The sequence below is a fragment of the Chelonoidis abingdonii genome, chromosome 14 (genome assembly GCF_003597395.2).
Source record: "Chelonoidis abingdonii isolate Lonesome George chromosome 14, CheloAbing_2.0, whole genome shotgun sequence".
NCBI classification, from domain to species: Eukaryota; Metazoa; Chordata; order Testudines; family Testudinidae; genus Chelonoidis; species Chelonoidis abingdonii.
In genome coordinates, this window is record NC_133782.1 from 28,834,398 (window position 1) to 28,854,017 (window position 19,620).

The 19,620-nt window shown below is 41.9% G+C and overlaps 1 protein-coding gene across 5 annotated transcripts in view; it reads right to left on the reverse strand.

Moving 5' to 3' along the window:
• CBFA2T2 (CBFA2/RUNX1 partner transcriptional co-repressor 2) overlaps nucleotides 1-19,620 on the reverse strand; it is a 93,292-nt gene that overhangs the window by 17,929 nt on the left and 55,743 nt on the right. For all 5 annotated transcript variants that reach the window (XR_012657003.1, XM_032793327.2, XM_032793328.2 and 2 more), the window contains exons 2-4: nucleotides 7,184-7,327; nucleotides 2,856-3,097; nucleotides 876-965 (exon numbers count right to left, since the gene is read on the reverse strand). Coding sequence is in view for 4 of the 5 variants with exons in the window: in XM_032793327.2 (XP_032649218.1) it covers nucleotides 876-965; nucleotides 2,856-3,097; nucleotides 7,184-7,327 (476 nt within the window). In the remaining variant the exon portion in view is untranslated. The remainder of the gene's footprint in view (nucleotides 1-875; nucleotides 966-2,855; nucleotides 3,098-7,183; nucleotides 7,328-19,620) is intronic.

A 19,620-nucleotide genomic window follows, 5' to 3' on the forward strand; every position in this document is an offset into this window, starting at 1 on the left:
GCAGCGTGGGGCATGGGTCGCTTGCTGGTGGATTCTCTGCAGCTTGAGGTCTTCAAACCACAATTTGAAGACTTCAATAATTCGGACATAGGTTAGGGGTTTATTATAGAAGTGGATGGGTAGGGTTCTGTGGCCTGCTTTGTGCAGGAGGTCAGACTAGATGATCATATTAGTCCCTTCTGACCTATTAGTCTATGAGTCTATGATCTTAACTATTTCAGGGCCTTGCAAATCTGAAAGCAAGGCCTGATTAGATCACTGCTGAATTTAGTTCTGTTTTATTTTTCTGACACACAAATAGACAGGATAGGCCTTAATACGCTGTTAGGACTATCCCAGATTGCTGTATAAACAAACATTTAGAACATACGTTTTATGCCTTTAGTGCATCTCTAATGAAAAGATGACAGCATTCAACATTACATATCAATTACTGATTTGTTTTGGTGGAGTGCATAATTTCTTGAAACCTCAGAAACTCCCTTCTCTAAGCACTTGTATTTCCTCTGATCAATACATGCCCAGCTGGTCTGCTGAAATTAGTTATGGAGTAAACAAGAAATAAATTGTGATACTTGGAGTTAAAGAGAATGTGTGGAAAAATGAGATTATGCTAAGAAATGTGTCAGGAAATTCAGTCATCTCCTTCAGATGGAGGGAAAATGGACAATACAGGATCTTTAATGATGTCCATGACAAAGTCACACTTTCCCTCTGAGCTGGTCATATTAGGTCAACATGACTGTATAATATTGTGGTCTGTCTTCCTGCAACTGTAAGTGTAATTGCTCTGATGAGTTTCCTGTTTACTGGTTCCCAGCAATTGCAGAGCTGCCAAACAACGTGTTAGCAAGACCCTGCAGTTTCACCATCACCTTCAGAAATGGAATCACAAAGGGACGAAGAGGGAAGTTGGTGGCCTCTTGGAGCTTGCAGTGAAATTCCTCAATTGTCACTGTAGAGTTCTGTAAAAAGAAGCAAAATGAAACTCGATCTTCTGCATAGTTTAATCCTTAAAATAAATTCTGTGTGAAGAAGGAAACCAATGAAACTTGAAGTTAGCCTTTCCATTTGGCATGTGGGATCAATAATGTTTGCACTAGATTTTATTCAGCAGCACCTTATCTCCTAACTGGCCTACCAGTCTATTGCTGCAGAGGATGACTGAAAGACGTCTCAAATCCATGAAACGTACTCCACAACCCAAAGTACAATAGAAATTGCTTGAGTTCTGTGGAAGCACCATAGTGATTTCAAACATGGCTTTAAATAATTGGTTGGAAACACTGATTGGGTACCAATCCCTTCTACTCTGTAGGTAAAAATGCCTGCATGCACTATAATCATTTCTAACACTTGCACAAATATAAATCCTAATGCACACAGGTGTGTATCGAGCAAGCCATGGGTTTTGCACCAGCACTGTATTCTAATACTTACGCAGGTATTAAGACCATTGAAAGAGTCTGCACAGGTGTTGACAAATTTGTATAGTGCAATGCAAGTACATGCACACACGTGAACACGAAGGAAACTGAAAGTTCAGCCTTCGTTTGCTAAGGCTAATTTTCAACACTTACGAGTGTTTAGCACTATTTTCATTTGCTCTCCTAGTGTATCTAATTAAATTATGTGGAGCAGCCCAAACCTGGCATTAAGAGCAAATAGCCATTAATACACATCATGTGTTCTGCTACGTATCCCGTCAGAAGCATTTTGTGTGTCATGAGGTTCTCCGCTCACTGGAGGCTTAGAATTTACCTTTTTCTAAAATAGTGACTGAATCAGTGAATTTACAGCAGCTATCCCTGTACAGTGGTAGCCAAAGGACCCCAGGATTTGCCAGAGATCTTTTTCCTTATCTTTACGAGCATATGCATTCAACCAGTCAGCCACATACTGAACAGTTACAGAAAATACCATGGTGGCCTGTATAGATCAAACCTAGCACTTACACCACCACTTTTTCAGAGCACTGCATCAAACATCAATCCTTTCTCACCACAGGCCCGCCTGCGAAGCAGGGAAACATTATCGGTTTTCCCCAAGGCCACACAGCAAGTCAGTGGCAGAGCCTGAACTTGTGAGTTCCTGACGCTCTCCCCTCTGCACATTCCTTCAGACCGCATTGCCTCATGCAGCAAGGAAATATTAAGTTTGACCACACTGAAGCCATGACAGTATTTAACAAATGGTGTGTCAAACTGGCATTTCCTTCATTTGGAAGCAGATTAGAGCAAAATCCATCAGCAGCCAGAGTCAGGAAAATTAGAAATTCTTTGTGTTCCAGAGGGTTACAAAAAGACATAAGCAGGAGACTGTTTATCTAGCAAAAAATAACATGCACTTCTCAGTTGCAAGGAAGCTCTATCTGCAAGAGGAGGCTGAGGAGAGTACGTTCGGGACCCTTTAGCAGATGATTTACATCATAGGAAATCACTGTTTTGAAAAAAAATCAGACCTGCTACTCTACTTTCAGTTAGAATAAAACACACACCAGGCCTGTGATTTGTAAGGTAGGAATTTTAGCTCAAACCCCTCTGGATTTCATGGAGCTTAGTGGTGTCCAGATAGTAGCTGAAGAGAAATACAGATGAGATTCCACAGCTTATTGAAGCCAAATGAAGATGATGAAAAACAGAAAAGTTATGAGACAGGGTAAACATTAAAAATTTTAGTAAACTTGGTAAATAGCTTTCCCATAAGCCACAAATGCACAGTATTGTGCAATATATACACATCGGCTGCCAGATTCCCATCACTAGCAGAACTCTGGCCCACCAGAAAAGCCCCAACAGCCATTTGAGAGGCTTTGGGTTTGAGCGGCTTCCAGGACTCCATTTGACAGTGCTTACCACTAGTGCTAGGACTAGGGTCCGGACCTTCTCCCCGATCTCTGGTGAAATGTCATTGCCAAACTGCTGAAGGGTGGTAAGGAAGCGCTTGAGTTTGCTGAGCTGCCGGGCCCCACAAGTTGCTGGGAGTTGCTGATTGGTCAGGGAGGATGAAGATGATGAGGCAGGACCATTGCTGAATCTTTGGGGTGGAGAGGGTGCCCCATTCAGCGTGGGGGGAGAATGGTTAATCCCATTGGGCACTGAAATGCAGAGCCAAACCAAAATGTAAGCACCAGTGACCACTGCTGCAACATGTTGTAGAAATACTCAAAAGAGGCACACAACAATTCCATGCCGGTTCGAGAGACTCAGAAAATAAAACTGACTAGAAACAGAGCAGAGCACCCCTGAACTGTGGGTTAAAGCAAAAATACAATGTTAAAATGGCCACAGTGGGTCTATTTCCTCCACCCCTGTACTTGTTTCTCTAAATGCTCATGAAAACACAGGACATTTCCCGCTGATGTACTCAAACACAAGGATGCAGGCACAGCTTTGTTGAATGGCATTTATACCCATTACTTTTCAGCACTCTAACCTTTCCACTTCTGGCTCTGTTCCAATAGGGAAGTTTAAATATTCAGCCTCTTGTAGACCAGCTGTAGCAGTTTGCAGGCCAGATCAGCTGTCCATAGTTGCTTTTTTAAACCTACCAGACAGCTGTTTTTTAAAATGTTTTTCTCATCTGAATCCTATTGAAATTAAGAGCATGGATTCTAATAGACTCCCAAGCCCTAGCTTAACTTCCAAAGACAAGAAATAAATACTAACCATTAGGGTTAAAAAGAAATGCTTTCTAAATAAATACCTATGGTTGCGATAGCTCTCGGGGAGCTGAACTTCATAAAGGTTAACAGTGTAAGGCAGAATAGTGTCTCACATATAGCTCACGGGTTTAGATATGCTTTAACTCACCCAGAAATTATAGACTGCACACCAGAATTTCTGGGTGACGTTCTCTGGCCTGCATTAAATGATTGCAATGGTCCCTTCTGGCCTTAAAAATTGACAAATTCAAGGTAAATCAATTTTGTTCACTTAGTCCGGAGTCCTGCCAAGCTTCTGACAGCACAGATGTTTGCACTTGCATGCAGCACTGCTGACATTAAAGAGGCCTTTGCTGTGGTGCAAAGGTCCATCCAGGTGGATCCCGCTGCAGGATCAGGGCCATGCTGCTCCCCAGGGAATTTACATCTGCCTCAGTTTTGCAAGTGTCTGCCGTTTTTGATCTGATAATGTCGGTGACCTTGTTAGTCTAGTCTATTTCAACATGCTTTCTGACTAAATTAGACTAAGTTGCTGATGTTTAGGGGCTTTGGGAGGGATTTGAAAAATTGTTCAGATCCCGATACAGTTCTTTCGCAATCTGAGGTCCTGTCTGGGAAACATTGAAAGCAGGCATCAGATTCAGGTCCAAATGCGATCTAAACCATGAATTGCAAAGTGGAAAAGTACATCAGATTCAAAACATATTTTAAGTTAACCCACTGTTTCAAAATTACAATCCCAATTCTGGACTCCTTGTACACCAACACCCATTATAGTCACTGGGAGTTTTGGCTGAGGAAGTAATACAGGATCAGGCCCCAAAGAGTATAAAAACATTACTGCTCCTCTTTTAAGGGGCACTGTTTGGAGCAGCACTGCAGAAAGGATTCCTAGGACTGTGCTGTCTTTTTGGGATGCTGATGCACACACACATGTACACATGCACGCAGAGAGAGAAGCAAAGTTGACATGGCTGTTCAAGAAAAACAGATATGACCACTTCATCTTCATTGAAAGAACAGGAAAATCCAGCAATATTTACCAAATTGGATCACGAGAAACAGCCTGGACAAATTATTTATAAACTCAGTATAGTGCAAACTATGGTAAGTTAATAAAAATTATATAAAATTATTGTGTCCTTCTAAAATGAGAGCCTTTCAACTTCAAACGATTAAACAAGTGAGACCTTTTCAAATTACGGGAAGGGAAGGATTAGGGCAGTTAAACCGCTCAAGGGCTGCTCAGAGATCTGAGGTTATAAAAGCACCACACACCTGGCATGGCAGTGGAGAAATGGGGAGACAGTTACCGATTCACAGCAAAGATAAGGACAGAAAAAAAATATCAAAGCTTGCTCATGTTCATGATGAATGGGGTGAAAAGGCTGCTACGGAGGGAAAGTACTGCTAGGTAGAAGGTAGGTGCATTAACATAGGGAGAGGGAATGAAATTAACGACAACATGCTGTGCTCTTGTTTTAAAGGTGACCTGCAAAGAAAAATAAAAAATGGCTTATGAGTTGTGTGTGTCGTTATTATGGGTAAGGAAGATCTGAATGTGTTTTTTAAAATGTATTTTTCTATTTAAAAAATAAAAAGTAAAGGAATCTATGGAACATTTAAACACGTTCAAAGAAGCCAAACTAGATGATAGGCATTCTATGATATTAGCATGCATGATGCATCCAAGAGAAGTATTTGGGACAGTGCTAGAAGACTGGATAAAAGCAAATGTCATAATGAATTTCAAGGAGGAGGATCCCGGCAATTATTTTCCCATAATTAACATCTATTCATACAATAACTAATCATTAGATAAAACTACCATAAGTAATAACCAAGGGAGGTAGCATGGAGTACTGGCTAGGACACTGGAATGGGAAATCCATGTTCTCCTAAAAGAAAATAAATATATTTACACGTAAAAAAAAAAAAAAAAAAAAAAACGGGAAAAAATGCAATAACTAATCATTAGATAAAACTACCATAAGTAATAACCAAGGGAGGTAGCATGGAGTACTGGCTAGGACACTGGAATGGGAAATCCATGTTCTGTTCCTAGCCCTGTTACTGACCTGCTGGGTGAAGTCAGACAAGTCTTTCCCACAGGATCTTTTGTCTGCCTCTTCAATTTAGATCATCATTTCTTTGGGACAGGCTACTATGGCGTATGTACAGAGCCAAGCTCAGAGGGGCTTGACTTTGGCTGGGGCCTTTAAACACTACTGGAATATAAATAATGAGACTAATCCTCACCAGACCTACTTCACTGCAATGCCAGTAAAACCTAAGTTAGCAAATGATGAGACCCCAGCAGGATTTTAGTAACGCATCTGAGACTGTGTGATATATAACTTTACTTGAAAAATTAATTCAAAATGGTTTAGATAAGACTGCATAACCATAAAGTAGGAAGCCATAAAAAAAACAGTGTATCAAAGATGAGGGCGAGGGAAAGTTTGATGTGGTAGCCCGGTGATAAGTATTACAGAATATCTAATTATTCTATTCTGGCAGAGAGGTTAAGCGGTAAGTGAAACTCACAGCTGACTCTAAATTGTGAGGTGTTGCAAACATCAGTGAGGGCAGTAAAATAATACACAGGTAGCTAGAAAGATAAGACATATGGGCAGAAAACAGTGAGAATCAACTTTTTTAAAACATGCACCTAGTGCATTTGGGTAAAGATAATCCTTAACTCAGCTGTTGCATGAAAGGAAGAAAAGTGGAAAGCTGTAATGCTGAGAAAGGCTTTGGGGAGATAGTGGATGGTAAATTGGATACGAGTTTGCAATGTCATAATGGGAGCAAAAAAAGCCCAAGTTCCTTTGAACTGCATCAGTGCGGCATGAGGGAGCAGAGGGAAATATCCCTCTGTACTGTGCTGGTGCTATTGCAGGTAGCAGAGTGTTATTTCTAGGCATCACACTACCAGAAAGAAAAACTAGAGGGAGCAGTTGGAATGGCAACCGAACAGAGCAGGGGTACGGAAGGACTGAATTATGACTAGGTGGGGCAATGATAGTCCAACCTTATTGGAAGGGTATAAATAATTGAAATGGAGAGAGATGATTTGGGCAGAGGAGGAGGAATAATGAGGAGCAATGAGACCTGCCTGGCAGCGAGATACATCAACGCATGGACTAATCTCCCAAGGGAAGCAGTGCGAGTGCCTGCACTTGTCTTATTTAAAACTAAACTAGAAAAAGCACTTCTGTATTTGAGTCAATGTACCAAGTGAACAATTCTGCACCAGTAGGGAGAGGCACTGGATAAACCACCTGGTAGGATAGCTTCAATCCCCGATCCCACTTCTTCGTTAACGTGAAGTGCATGCTACAATGCATAACAAATCTCTATTCTGGGTATCAGTGCACAAAAACAGCTGCAATATTGGCAGCAACTTTTAAAAAATGGAATGTTTCCCCCACATCGAAATTAAGAGTCCTGTTGAAAATTCAAGGGGAAAAGCAGCTTCCTAACATCAGATCAGACCGAGGTACAGACAAGCCTTACATGCTGTAGGAGTGAATGACAGTGGCCGGGGTCCGCCTGGATTCACAGGTGGCAGTGGTGGCATGCTTGGAGGAGAAGATCTTGACTGTATCTTCACTTCCACAGGCGATCCAGGCATCACTGGCACCCTCTTCTCACTAGCAACTGTTAAGAGAGGAAAAAGAGTTTAACGCTCACTGAAGGTCAAAGCAGCACACCTCCGAACTCACAACGCTGGGGGCAGTAGGAGAGAAAGCAGGGTGCTCATATTTTGCAGTGATGAGGGCAGTATAAGAATCTGAATAGAATAGGTTAAAACCTCTGCAGGCAGAATACGGATATGGAGCACACTACAGGCTGGACTGATCACAAGTGCACGCATTAAACACACACTGGTCCAAGTTTTTTATTTGGTTATTTGTTAAATCTTTTCAAAAGTAACAAACTTGCCTGGCAGCACCAGCCTACTCCTGCCAGCACATTGTACATACATGGGTGGAATTTTGAGAAATGACTCACGAGCACAAGTCCCATTGAAAGTCTGTATGATTTATGCTGCTAAGTCCCTTAGACTCTTTTGAAAATCACACCCATAGTTTTAAAGGAGGCAGCTGAAAATGAAAGACTTTCACATCCCCACCCCTCATTAAAACCTGAGGTCAGGCACATAGCTCTGGGGAACCACCATCACACAACACAAGGCAGAGTTACATTCTTTACAAGGCGCCTGTGATGCCATCAGGTGGTGGAAAGAACAAACTCAGGCTTTGACAGGTAAGTAAAGGAGACATTTGTAAAGCTCTTTTGTTTCAAGGTTTGATATTCAGTGCCCAAGCAGGTGTGCGTTTGCAGGTGTCAAATGCACGCTTCCTTTCTGTGAACAGCACGGGCTGTGCACCCTTGCAGAAATACAGGGCTACCCAAGCACACACAAAACGAAGGACGTGAGAGCATTAGGATAAATACATCTGAATAGATGAGTACTTATGTGGGCACTGAAAATCAAGACTATAAAACCTATGGATGCATATACAGTACGGTATTCTCCTAAAGATTAGGGTTCTTAAAACTATTCGTTTTTATAAAACATCATTCCACTTCACCTTTAAGGCCATGTCTTCATTGCAAAAGAGGTGTGACAGTTAACTCATTGTTAAATCCTAGTGGAGACATGGCACTGTAGTTTTTAATCTCGATATAGCTAGTCGAGATCAATCCCAGATGGAGGGCTCTAGGGTAGAGCTCAACTAGTTGCAACAATAAAAACGATCTGTGTCTTGTTTCCAGTAGGATTTGACACTGAGATAGCTCTCCACTTGCCTGCAGCAAAAGACAAAGCCCACGTGTTGTGACTATGTTGTAGCATGCCCTTCATAAAAAACGTTGAAAGATTTCCAGCACGTCCATCTGGGCCTTGGTACTTTTTTTTATTTTTTTGCAGGGAGGGGGTGGTGAGGGGAGGGAGCAAGGGAAGGAAGGAAGTGACAGTTGTCTTTCACTTCTATGTGTTGTGTGCAGTGTGTGAGAACCCAAAGGGAACTATCATTGCAGACCACCTGCTTTTTCAGCAAGGCTGCCAAAGGCCTGGAGGAGAGTTTAGCAGTTAGACATGTTTCAACCTTCACCACTTGGCATAAGCTGGAATTCAACACAGCCTACAAGCAGCGCACTGAAATGCCTACTGAGGGGTTGACTGAAAAGTCTGGATTCTTTCTAGTGCAAAATGAAAAAACCTCAGCTGCTTGGATACTTTTATAGAAGCTGAAACTAATTGCCTTCAATGCTGACTAGCTGTGGGCAAAGGAAAAAGCATTCTGGAACTTTGAACGGTGAGAAGGCACACGGGGCATTTCCCTTGTCATGAAGGATGGCTGGGCAGTTTTGGTTTATATATAATGAAGCGTTTTCCTGTCTAACAAGCCCACCAAAGAGTTCAGAGCATATTTATGTTAGGAAGGCCCTTCAGAAAAAACAGCAAATTGCTACTCACAGCTCCCTCACCGCCAAAAAACAAATCTAACTTCTATTAGCATTGCAGAGCAAGCTGGACTCCATTCTGCCATGTGCAGCATCAAGAGAATTGTCAAAAAGCTTCTGATAGCATGATCTGTATTACTAGTGCGGATTTAATAGGCAGGAAGGACCCAGCTAGACCTCTGGGGCTGATTAGAAACATCAAATAATACTGCTTAGAGCTAGAACAGCCCTTCTCATCTTCAAAGCATTAACCATCAGTAGAGGTAAGAACCACACACATTTTTACCACTGGAAAAAACTAACAGAGGTGAAGTGACTTTTCTAAAGCCCTGAAAGGAATCAATTTCCAGTTCTGAATTAGAACTAAGAAATTCCTGCTCCCAGACCTGTGTCCAACCCTACCTCTCTACACTGGAGTTGGAAGCTATTGAAAAAGTATTTATATGGCAGCAAGTGTGTCTTTTAGTTTAAATAAACCATGTTTCACATCAGTAATTTTCTGTTCAGATCTCAGCTTCCCATCCACCAAGAAAGCGACCAGAGAGATTATTCAAGACACTGGCCATATACTGTACACTTCTGTATGCAAGTGTTCGTTCACACTTTTACATTAATTCATACTGAATGTGTCCATCCTTCCTGCGTGTACACTTCCTGCAAATACTCTAGCAAATAAGTTTATTGACAGGAAAAACGGGGGGGGGGGGGGGGACCAACCATGAATCAGACAAGCATTCCAGAATATTCACAGAGAACAAATTTTAAATTTGCAATCAAAAGTATTCACACCAAAAACTTCATGCTAAGAGTTGCACTCATCTGTTCAGGAAACAGAAACACACCCTGGGATCTACAGCGTTCAGTCAAAACAGTTCTAACTGTAAATATCCAATACTTTGCTCCATAGTTTGTGAACTATCCAGTGACTGAAATATGTTTGCACAAATCATTTGAATAAATGCAAACAGTGAGCTAACTCATGGAAATTATAAATCGATTGTCAGATATTTCACAAACAGAAAAGAAATTTCTACAAAATTTAATAAATGTCATTCACTGTAAATTGTTCTTCCTACTCTAGTTTTACAAAATTCAATAGTCTCTCCTGCCTTTACCTCCAATGAGACAGCTCACATGCAGACATATGTACGGTACCCCTTTCATACTCTTGTTTTCTTCACCCTTTTTCTGCGAAACCTGTTCCCACAACTGCATATGGGGAAAATGACATGAGACATACGATCTCCCTAGAGCATGGAATAGAATCTTGATTTTGACGATCTCTCTTTCCAAACCATTTGCAGGACATATTAAACGTACCGTCAAAACACTACCAAGGGCACATTTTTAAAAATAAAGTGTTTTTTATTTTTTTTTAAATAAAGCCCAAGCAGAAATATTGCCATTGTCAGCTATAACGAAAGTTCAATGGAATTCCCACCCCCTCCACCCTCAATAAACAATTCCATGCACTTGTAATAACTTGAAAAACACTGCATTGCTCTGTCGCAGTGCATGAGAATCTGAAAGCCCAAACTCAAAGGAAATCAAATGGCTTGTTTTCATGGCTCACCACGAGCGAAATACAAAAAGCAAGCAGCGCTGTTAGATTTCACAAGCTTTCTATTACTGGATTGTTGTGGTTGTAACCAAGATAAGGACATATCTGTCTTCTAAAACATTCTAATTTTACATATCCCTTTAATGGGAATAATATCGGTTTTTACTCAGCTTCACACAGAGAAAAATGAGCTAAAACGGGGAAGTGCAGACACTGCTGGAGGAGGTCAGCTCTCCCATCAAGCACTGAAGGAACATTGCTTTCTTCTCACACTGAACTGTTTAGGAAGGTTTGCTGGTTAATCAATGATAGGATTTTTATTCAGTCTCCAGCTGCTGATCTCCAGCTGTGGTTAGGGAGAAGGGACACCCAGAGGCTGTTCAAACTGTGTGCAAGCCATAAAATTTCCCAGTTATCTGAAATGATGTTGAATAGAATCAAGTGCAATGTTAACTGTTTGGAGGCAGGAAGTGGAACATGAGTGTAGTCTAAATGTTAGGATGCTCCAAGTTAGGATGCTTTTCAGCTCCCTGACATACAAGGTTCATAAGAAGCACCAAACAAGACAACACTGGCAAACCAAACTCCTTCTTCCAAACCTGCATTTGTCCCTGCAGCCTCTCTCTAAGAAGAGCAGTTACATTTGATAGCTTGACAACTCAGAACGTCAGTTTATCATCACTTCCTAAATTGGACATCTTAATCCGTTACACTTCAAACAGGCTTCCTTCCAAAATTCCAGACAAACTACAGTGCTAACTCTTGCTCCTCTACAAAGCTATTAAACTTGCTGTTCCATGTCTTGTGGGGGAATGTTAGCTGACATGGTTTGGTCTGACAGCGCTGATTGGATTTATTTTAGAAACGTTTATGAATTCTGTGTCGTTATTTTCCAAACACTGCCTGTAGGACACAGATTGAACATGTTTATAGCACACAGCTTTTGCCATCAAGCTGCCAAACATCATAATTTTATGACGACTTGTGCTGACTTCACATCCAGAGATAGCAAATGTTGATTGGTTAATGAAGATGCACTGAATGAACAAAAGAATATTCCTGCCAGTGCCAAGATGAGACAAAAACTATACTGAACTAACCTGAAACAATCTGAAGTGTTACCAGGGAATAAGATTCACTTTATTTAAAAGAATCCTGGCCACTGACATTCTGTTTTATTCTTTACTTGACAACTGTTAGTGTCTCCATCCTCTCAAATTTGATGGAGAAATGCAACAGGGACACAGAGGTTGTAAACCAGATTTTACAATGATTAATCAATACAGATTTCAGCTGATTTCCACGTTATTCAGCTGTAATAGCAAAACAACTGATTTTGTATATTGGATGGCCTGGAGGTAGGAAGCTGTTTGGTTTGAGGGTACCACTAAGGATGTCCTTGTGGTGAAAAGGATGGGGCATTTCAATGCATTCTTCTTCTTAGTGTATGCGCAACATGCCTCAGGTGGCACATGACCTGGATTCATCACTGAATTTGGTCGCTGGTTGGATCATTAGCTTCCCCGGCTTGGGCTGGGCACTGACTGGGGATGTCACATGAATGCTGATCCATGCATTCAAGAGGTTGGATTGATTTTGTGCCCACTCAAGGAACTGCTGATCACAAAGCTGTACTGTATCCTGCTGTGATGGGGTGTATTCACTGGCCCTGAGACGGTAAATCAGGCCCAATTAACTGTCCAGGATGCACCTGGAGGAGGAGCCAGGGACCAGGGATTAATTAGACAAGGCTCAACTGGGCAGGGACAGACAGGGCCTATATAAGCCAGGAAGCTGGCAACAGAAAGGGGCTGCAGGAAGGCAGGCTGCAGTCACTCCCTGGGAGGAGAGAGGTGTGTTGGGACTAGAGAGCGTAGTTCACATTTACTCTCTGGTGAACCCAAAGAGGGGGAAAGCCAGGAAGGTAGGAAAAATAGCAAGGGACAGCAGTGCAGACCTTGGCTAACTGGAGGGCCCCGAGCTGGAATCCAGAGTAGAGGGTGGGAGCCGGTTTCCCTACCCAGCCACTAGGGACATGGCAAATACCAGGCAGAGGACAGTGGACTGTCTGGGACGATTTGGTCCAGGAAAGACTTTGGCCATGGCTACACTGGCGCTTTACAGCGCTGCAACTTTCTCGCTCAGGGGTGTGAAAAAAACACTCCCCTGAGCGCTGCAAGATACAGCGCTGTAAAGTGTCAGTGTAAACGGTGCCGCAGCGCTGGGAGCGCGGCCTCCAGCGCTGCAAGCTAAACCTGCAGCGCTGGGAGAGCTCTCTCCCGGTGCTGGCGCTGCGACCACACTCACACTTCAAGGCGCCGCCGCCGCAGCAGCACTCCCGCGGCAGCGCTTTGAAGTTTCGAGTGTAGCCATACCCTAAGGTACACCACCTCTCCCGCCCCCCGGAAGGGGGAACCATGTTGTGACCTGGCCAGAAGGCTGAGTCACAAAAAGGAAACTGCAGTTCCTGGAGCAAGCAGGCCTCAGAACAAGAAGACTGTGGGAGAGACACCGCTGGAGGAGGACACAGTACCTTGCAGAACTAATCCCCAGGATGGCCAACATAAGGTGCCACCAGTGGTGAGTGCGCCTCATGACACCCACCCAACCGAAAAATATACTGCATGGCACTCCAGTAATTGGTTTGACTAGATTGTCTCTGCTAGTTGCACTATATTTTATTTTGCTCCTCAACTGTTGTCTTCATGTAGCAGACAGAGAACAACAACAGTTAAGAGTAGCACAGGCTAAGTTCTAGTTGAGGATCAAGTCCCAGAATGAACAATTCGTTAAAACAGGTTCTGGAGGAAGCTATCAGACCATCTTTGCCTTCACTCACAAATCAGAGAAGTTCTTCCCCTCAGCTCTCCAGCAACAGCTGAGCATTAAACATGCCCTATTGTGTCCACAATATACATACTTTTTCAACTCAACAGTTTAAACACCAGCCAAGACAGGTTTTCAAGACATTTACTGTCTTTAAGTAAACCTTCCTGCTATTGCACTTAATAAAATGAGAGTGTTGCTATGATGGGTGACCTCAGAAGAACAGCCAAATTCTACTTAAACTATAAACGATAAAAAGAAAAGTCTGGTTTAATAATCCTTTGCATTCATACGGTTTTAAAAAAGATTAAAAAAAACAATCAAAATAGCTGGGTGGCTAGGGAGTCTCTAAAAGACTCTAGAAATTTAATTTCTATCTTAAAGTCTTTGGAAATGAAGAAAGAAACCGAGAACCAGGAGAAATAAAGGACTGCAGGACAAAAGCTAGATAAGCAGCTGCCATGAGAATTCAATGTGAAATAACCATGGCCAGTGGAAGGACTAGATGACTCCAAAAGGCTGATAGGATAATATCAGGATGTGCGATTTACATGTGTTAATAAAATGTGGTTTGTGAACCTGTTAAATAATAACATTAAGCTTTAATATTTAAAAGTTGGCATCCTAGCATATTTGAGAACTGCTGGAGTGGGACAGAAGAAAGCTAAACACATCCCAACAGACGAAGACAGTGTTGCTGGTAAAAATGGGAAGTGATCTAGGAAAGAGAAGGTTCAACTAGAAGCAAAGTGGGACCAATGGTGGGAGGATGCTGTGCCAATGACCTCACAATGCTAAGCAGTACTGTTTGGGGGTAGCTGGACAGAAAGGATGAATTACTATGAAAGGAATCAGAATGTTGGGATAGGAGCATCCATCGCCCGGTCAATGCACAACGAGGAATAATCTAGTTTTAAAAAGGTGAGCACAAGCCGTTTCCCAGTGACAAAACTGGCTCCTAGCATTAAGCTAGAAATGGTGGAAGTGGAAGAGTAAATGTTGATCCTGGTACAATAGCCAAAGCAGTGAGCTTTCAGGCAAGTATACAGTGCCAGGAAGAATGGAACGAAGGCTAATATGATATGCAGACAATGTAATTGCCTTTTATATATTAACCAGCTCAAGATTATAAGGCTATTCTGATTTGTACAAGTATTTTATTGATTCAATGCTGGAAAAGTTAATTCAATTAAGGAAGCACATGTCGAATCTCAATTTAGACCTGGTCTATGCTGAAACGGTAGATTGACCCAGCTACGTCACTCAGGTGTAGAAAATCCACACCCTTGCGACATAATTAAGCTGACAGCATTAGGTCGACGGAAGAATTTTTACCACCTCTCTGGGAAGTGAGTTACCTATCCCAATGGGAGAACCCCTCCCATCCACGTTAGCAGTTTCTACTCTGAAGCACTATAGCAGCACAGCTGCAGTTGTGCGTCTGTAGTATTTCAAGTGTAGACAAGCCCTTAGTTTGTAGGTCCTAACTACAAACCAGCAGAGTCTGTCCTGCAACACACAAAACTGTTTGCTGGGTTCAACCAACTTTGCTATTAAACTGATTTCTCTATTTTGTATTAAAAACGAAAAACGTTAGAAGCAGCAAGACAGGAAATCATCTCCATGCAAAGTAAATGAATGTTCACAGGTTTGTTTACAGTAAGACCTACCTATATCCAAAGATACCCTCTCCACCCACTGTTCATCACAGTTGGAGTGATCAGAGTCAGCAAGGCACTTGCCACCAGATGATTGGATTCTAACATCTATAAGTAGCCATATTTTGTTTTTACATAATGCCTTCTGGAATGAAGGATTCTGCATACGTGCCCACTGAAAAGCAGCCTCTTGAGTGAAAGGGTGGGAGCAGCGCATAACACAGCCGTAGGGAAAGGAACATTTTAGCTGGGACAGCAGGGCAAAACGCTACTCATACAGTAAGTGCCCAGGGATCGTTGAGATCCCTGCAGAGCAGACAGGCCTGTCTTTCATCCTAAAGAACCACTATCCCGAAAAAAAGCAAAATGCTTGGAACTCATTTATCTGTAAGTAAAAAAGATTGAGATGATCCTGCAGGGTCATGAACCTGAAGTTACATAAAATCATAATGCTTCAAAGTGGAGGCTCAGAACCCTCAAGACATTCCTTTAGGCTGCTTTGTGGACTCTCATAGTTTAACAGGATAGAAGAGAAAGCAAAGTTATGTATTTTAGAACTTTTAGCGTGCTGTAGAACGGTCCAGACAGGATGTTAGTGCGCAGCAAGCTAGCCCGCTGCAGATTCACCCCCTGGCTTGCCGTGCCCCACATCCCAAGTAGACAAACCCTCAGTTTGAACACTCGGAGAAAAATGGGTCAGAAAAGGAAGAAGAGGGCAAGGGAGGGGATAGAGTTACCATCTCTGGGGGCTATTCAGTAGTAAACTAGATCCTGCTGATAATCTACTAGGGATGGTTTAGGATAATTAAATCAATACTGCCCTGAAGGTGAGGGGCAGACCAATTGGCTTATTAGATATCCATTCCAGCCCAAATGAGTCCATGATTAAAAGGACACATTGCTATTTCCTTGCTTTCCAGGAGATCCTGTTGTTAATTTTAATGCAGCCTAAAAGCCGCATCAGTGTAACTTGACCTGATAATGTAAATAGGGTGGAGTGAAATATAGCTTGCCACCTTCCCAGCTTCAGCGAATGTTTATTTTGAATAACGTGCTTATCTGCTCCAACTGCTCACCATCTGTTTTCAGTCTCCACCAAGCTAATAATTTTTCACATCAGGAACTGAGAAATGGGAAGAATCACATTTAAATTTTCTTTTTAACATCTTTGCTTTGCTCTTTGACGTTGTTTTGTCTCCTCCCCTTGACTGCTTCAAGCCATTTATAAAGAGCTTTCCACCTTTGTACAGTGCTTTGAGACACTTAGATGAGAGGAGCTATATGAATGCAAAGCATTTGTTATTAGTCAGTCTCTACCACCCTGTGCGAATAGCTCAGCAATATATCAGCCTACAGTCCGATACCTGGTAGCGTCTCCCAAGCTCAAACGAAAATCAGTTTGCCTAGAAAACAGCAAATCTTTTATCATTTGGCAATATAATTACATAAAAGGTGGGGAAAGAGGAAAGGATTAGATACACAAAGCATTAATGAGAGTAGCAGCATAAAGACAATGAATAAAAGCAGCCTGAAAGGAAGGGAAGGGTGAATTGTATTTTGTTACAAAATACCTACCTGGAGCAGGGAAGAGGAAAAACATCATAAAATATATAGGGTAAAGATTTTAGGTTTCCATATAGAGAGTTTCCAGGTGGTCTCAAAGTGCTTTCATATATTCTATGGCCAGAAGGAACCACTGTGATCATCTAGGCTGAGTTCCTTTATATAAAACACAGGCCAGAGAACTTCCTCACAATAATTCCTAGAGCAGATCTTTCAGAAAACCCCCCAATCTTGATTGAAAAATAGTCAGTGATGGAGAATTGTTCTAATGGTAAATTGTTCCAATGGGTAATTACTCTCACCATTAAAATTTTGCCTTTCTTCCAGTCCAAATTTGTCTAGCTTCTTTGCAAAGATGGCAAATGTTGCTACAGTACTCCATTTTACAGTTAAAAAACTGAGGTACATAGAGATTGAGTAATATGCTCAAGGTCACACAATAAGTCAGTGGCCAATCTGGGTGAGCCCAGATCTACTGACGCCCAATGCATCCTCTTTTATGCATGGACAGTTTTATAAGGGGCTACTATGGGTCCTATTGTGATGGGTGGGTATAAGGTTCCTGCCTGGATACTTCACTGAACATGATCAATCCATTTTTTGATTGTATATTTCAGTTTACAAAGCACCAGAGGCTTTGATCCTGCAAGATGCTGTGGGAGTGGAGGGGACTCAGCACCTCACAGCAGTGCTTAGCACCTTGCAGGACTAAGCCCCTAGAGTTTGGGATAGGCATTTCACAAATCAAAAATAAAAGCATGCATCTCCATTGCCATCTCTCCATCTCCCACACACAGCTGTTTCACTTTCAAGCTCAGTTATGTGGAACTCAGCAATAAGAAACTGAAATAGCAGAACATGTTATCATTTGCAACGTCAAGAAAGCAGTTAATAAGGAAAATAAGATTAATAATTTATTTTCTTTAAGGCTGATTGCTGAGCCTTCTCTGTCTTATCCTTCAGTGATTTTTATGAAAACCTATTAATGTGTTTGGCAGTATAAAGTTATCAGCATTTGCTCAGTTTTATAGCAATTCTTCCTATTTTGTTGTCACATATTTAATTTCAGCATCATCATTTCAACTGGATCTTCCTTTCCTCCTGCATAAACAGTGCAGTACCAGCCATGACATGCAACTGGCTCAAGATTACACAGAGTCTATGGCTCAGTTCTGGTTTACAGACCCACAGCAAATTTAGTGCTTAGCAGATGAAACTGCCACAAAAATTTGGTCCACAACCTAATGACACACGTAGCTTGGGTCCAGATAAATGAGAATCTCTAAATACATAGCCAGGGTATGGAAGAAATCAATTCTCTGATTTCACAGGCACAAATGAATCTCTGCCAACAGAAGTTTGCTGATGACTGATCTGCATTATAGAGGACTGATTCTCTAAAACGGTCTGAGGAGCATCGCTTGGTATACAGTTTCTTTCTGCTCATTCAACAGACTTATTATGGAGCTAGATGGCAAAATAGCTAACAGCTTTGACTTTCACCTGGAGTCCAACTGAAATATATTTAGCAGTCTCAGCCTAGTCCCTAATAGACATGAGGGAACATGGCTGGACACACTGACAGAAGCTGACTGGGTTTTTGATCATTCTACAGCTTTGTACCAGCTCTCAATGGGACATGGCTCGGATGGAATCACTGCAGAACGAAACTCCCATTGTCATCCATTATATTAAATGGGGTATGCGGTGTGGGGGAGAATTTAGCAGAGTGGTCTGGGGGATGGGGTGGAAGAACTGAAGGGAGGCAGCTGAAGGAAGGGAAAGCAGGTCACTTTTTACACTGTCCTGACCCCATAATGCCAAGCTGCCCTGGAAGCAGCAGTTCATAGTTCCAGAGCCCGTATACTCACTTTGTATTGGAAATACCAAACGAAGAGCTCTTCAATGGTCACCATTTAGATTTTATAATAAAAAGGGCTGCTGGGCCCAGAGTAAAGGGAGAAGGGTTCCAGAACATTCAGGGACCATTTGTAAAATAAAGGCAGAGGTTAGAAAAAATAATTTCCGCTTGTTCTTCTGCTACGCAGTATTTTCCACAGCAGGACACCTTGCATGAGACTCCATGAGTTTTGGAGAAAAATTAGGGTTAGTGAGCAATACTGCCTGCTCTGTCAAAGTGTGCATTAGACAGTTACTGGGGCTCTTCTCCCTCAGCTGTAGGCATGTGACTTTTGGCCATCTGTCACGCAATGCAATCGAAGTGGGAATCAAGAGGAACCTAATGCACATCCTGATAAACTTTTCTGTTATGAAAATATACCCTGAAGACACAACTTATACTGAGAAGTGCAAGAAGAAAGTTAGTGCAGTTGTTCCCTCAGGAGTCCATCTCTTCCCTTTCTGAACTGTTAAAAGTAGCCAATAAACCTGTCTAGACTTTGCGCCCGACATTCTGCAGTGACAGAATGATGAAATACCTCTGAACTCCTTCGCCAGAGAAATTTGCTTCTTTCCACAAAAAGCAAAACCCCATTCACCATCACGATCTAGCTGTATTTCTGGTTACAGTATTGGACAACGCCCAGGCGTTGGATAGCCAACCACGGTCAAGTAACGCAAAATATCCTCGCTAATTAGTTAAATTAATTATAAACATTATGGTAACATTTCATTTGTTTACCACTGCACACAGGGGTACAAAATAAGTTGAAAATCCATTTCTAATGTAACACAGATATTTAATCCTCTGCAATATTTATTCATTAGGTTAACAGCATTTCGAATGAAAAATTCCAGCTGCTAAATATTTTTAATGGATACCAAAATAACATATTCAGAGTTCTTAAAAATTTCCTCTTGCTTCATTGCTCTCCAAATAGTCTTACTGTAATTTAAACTATTTGAGTGCAATA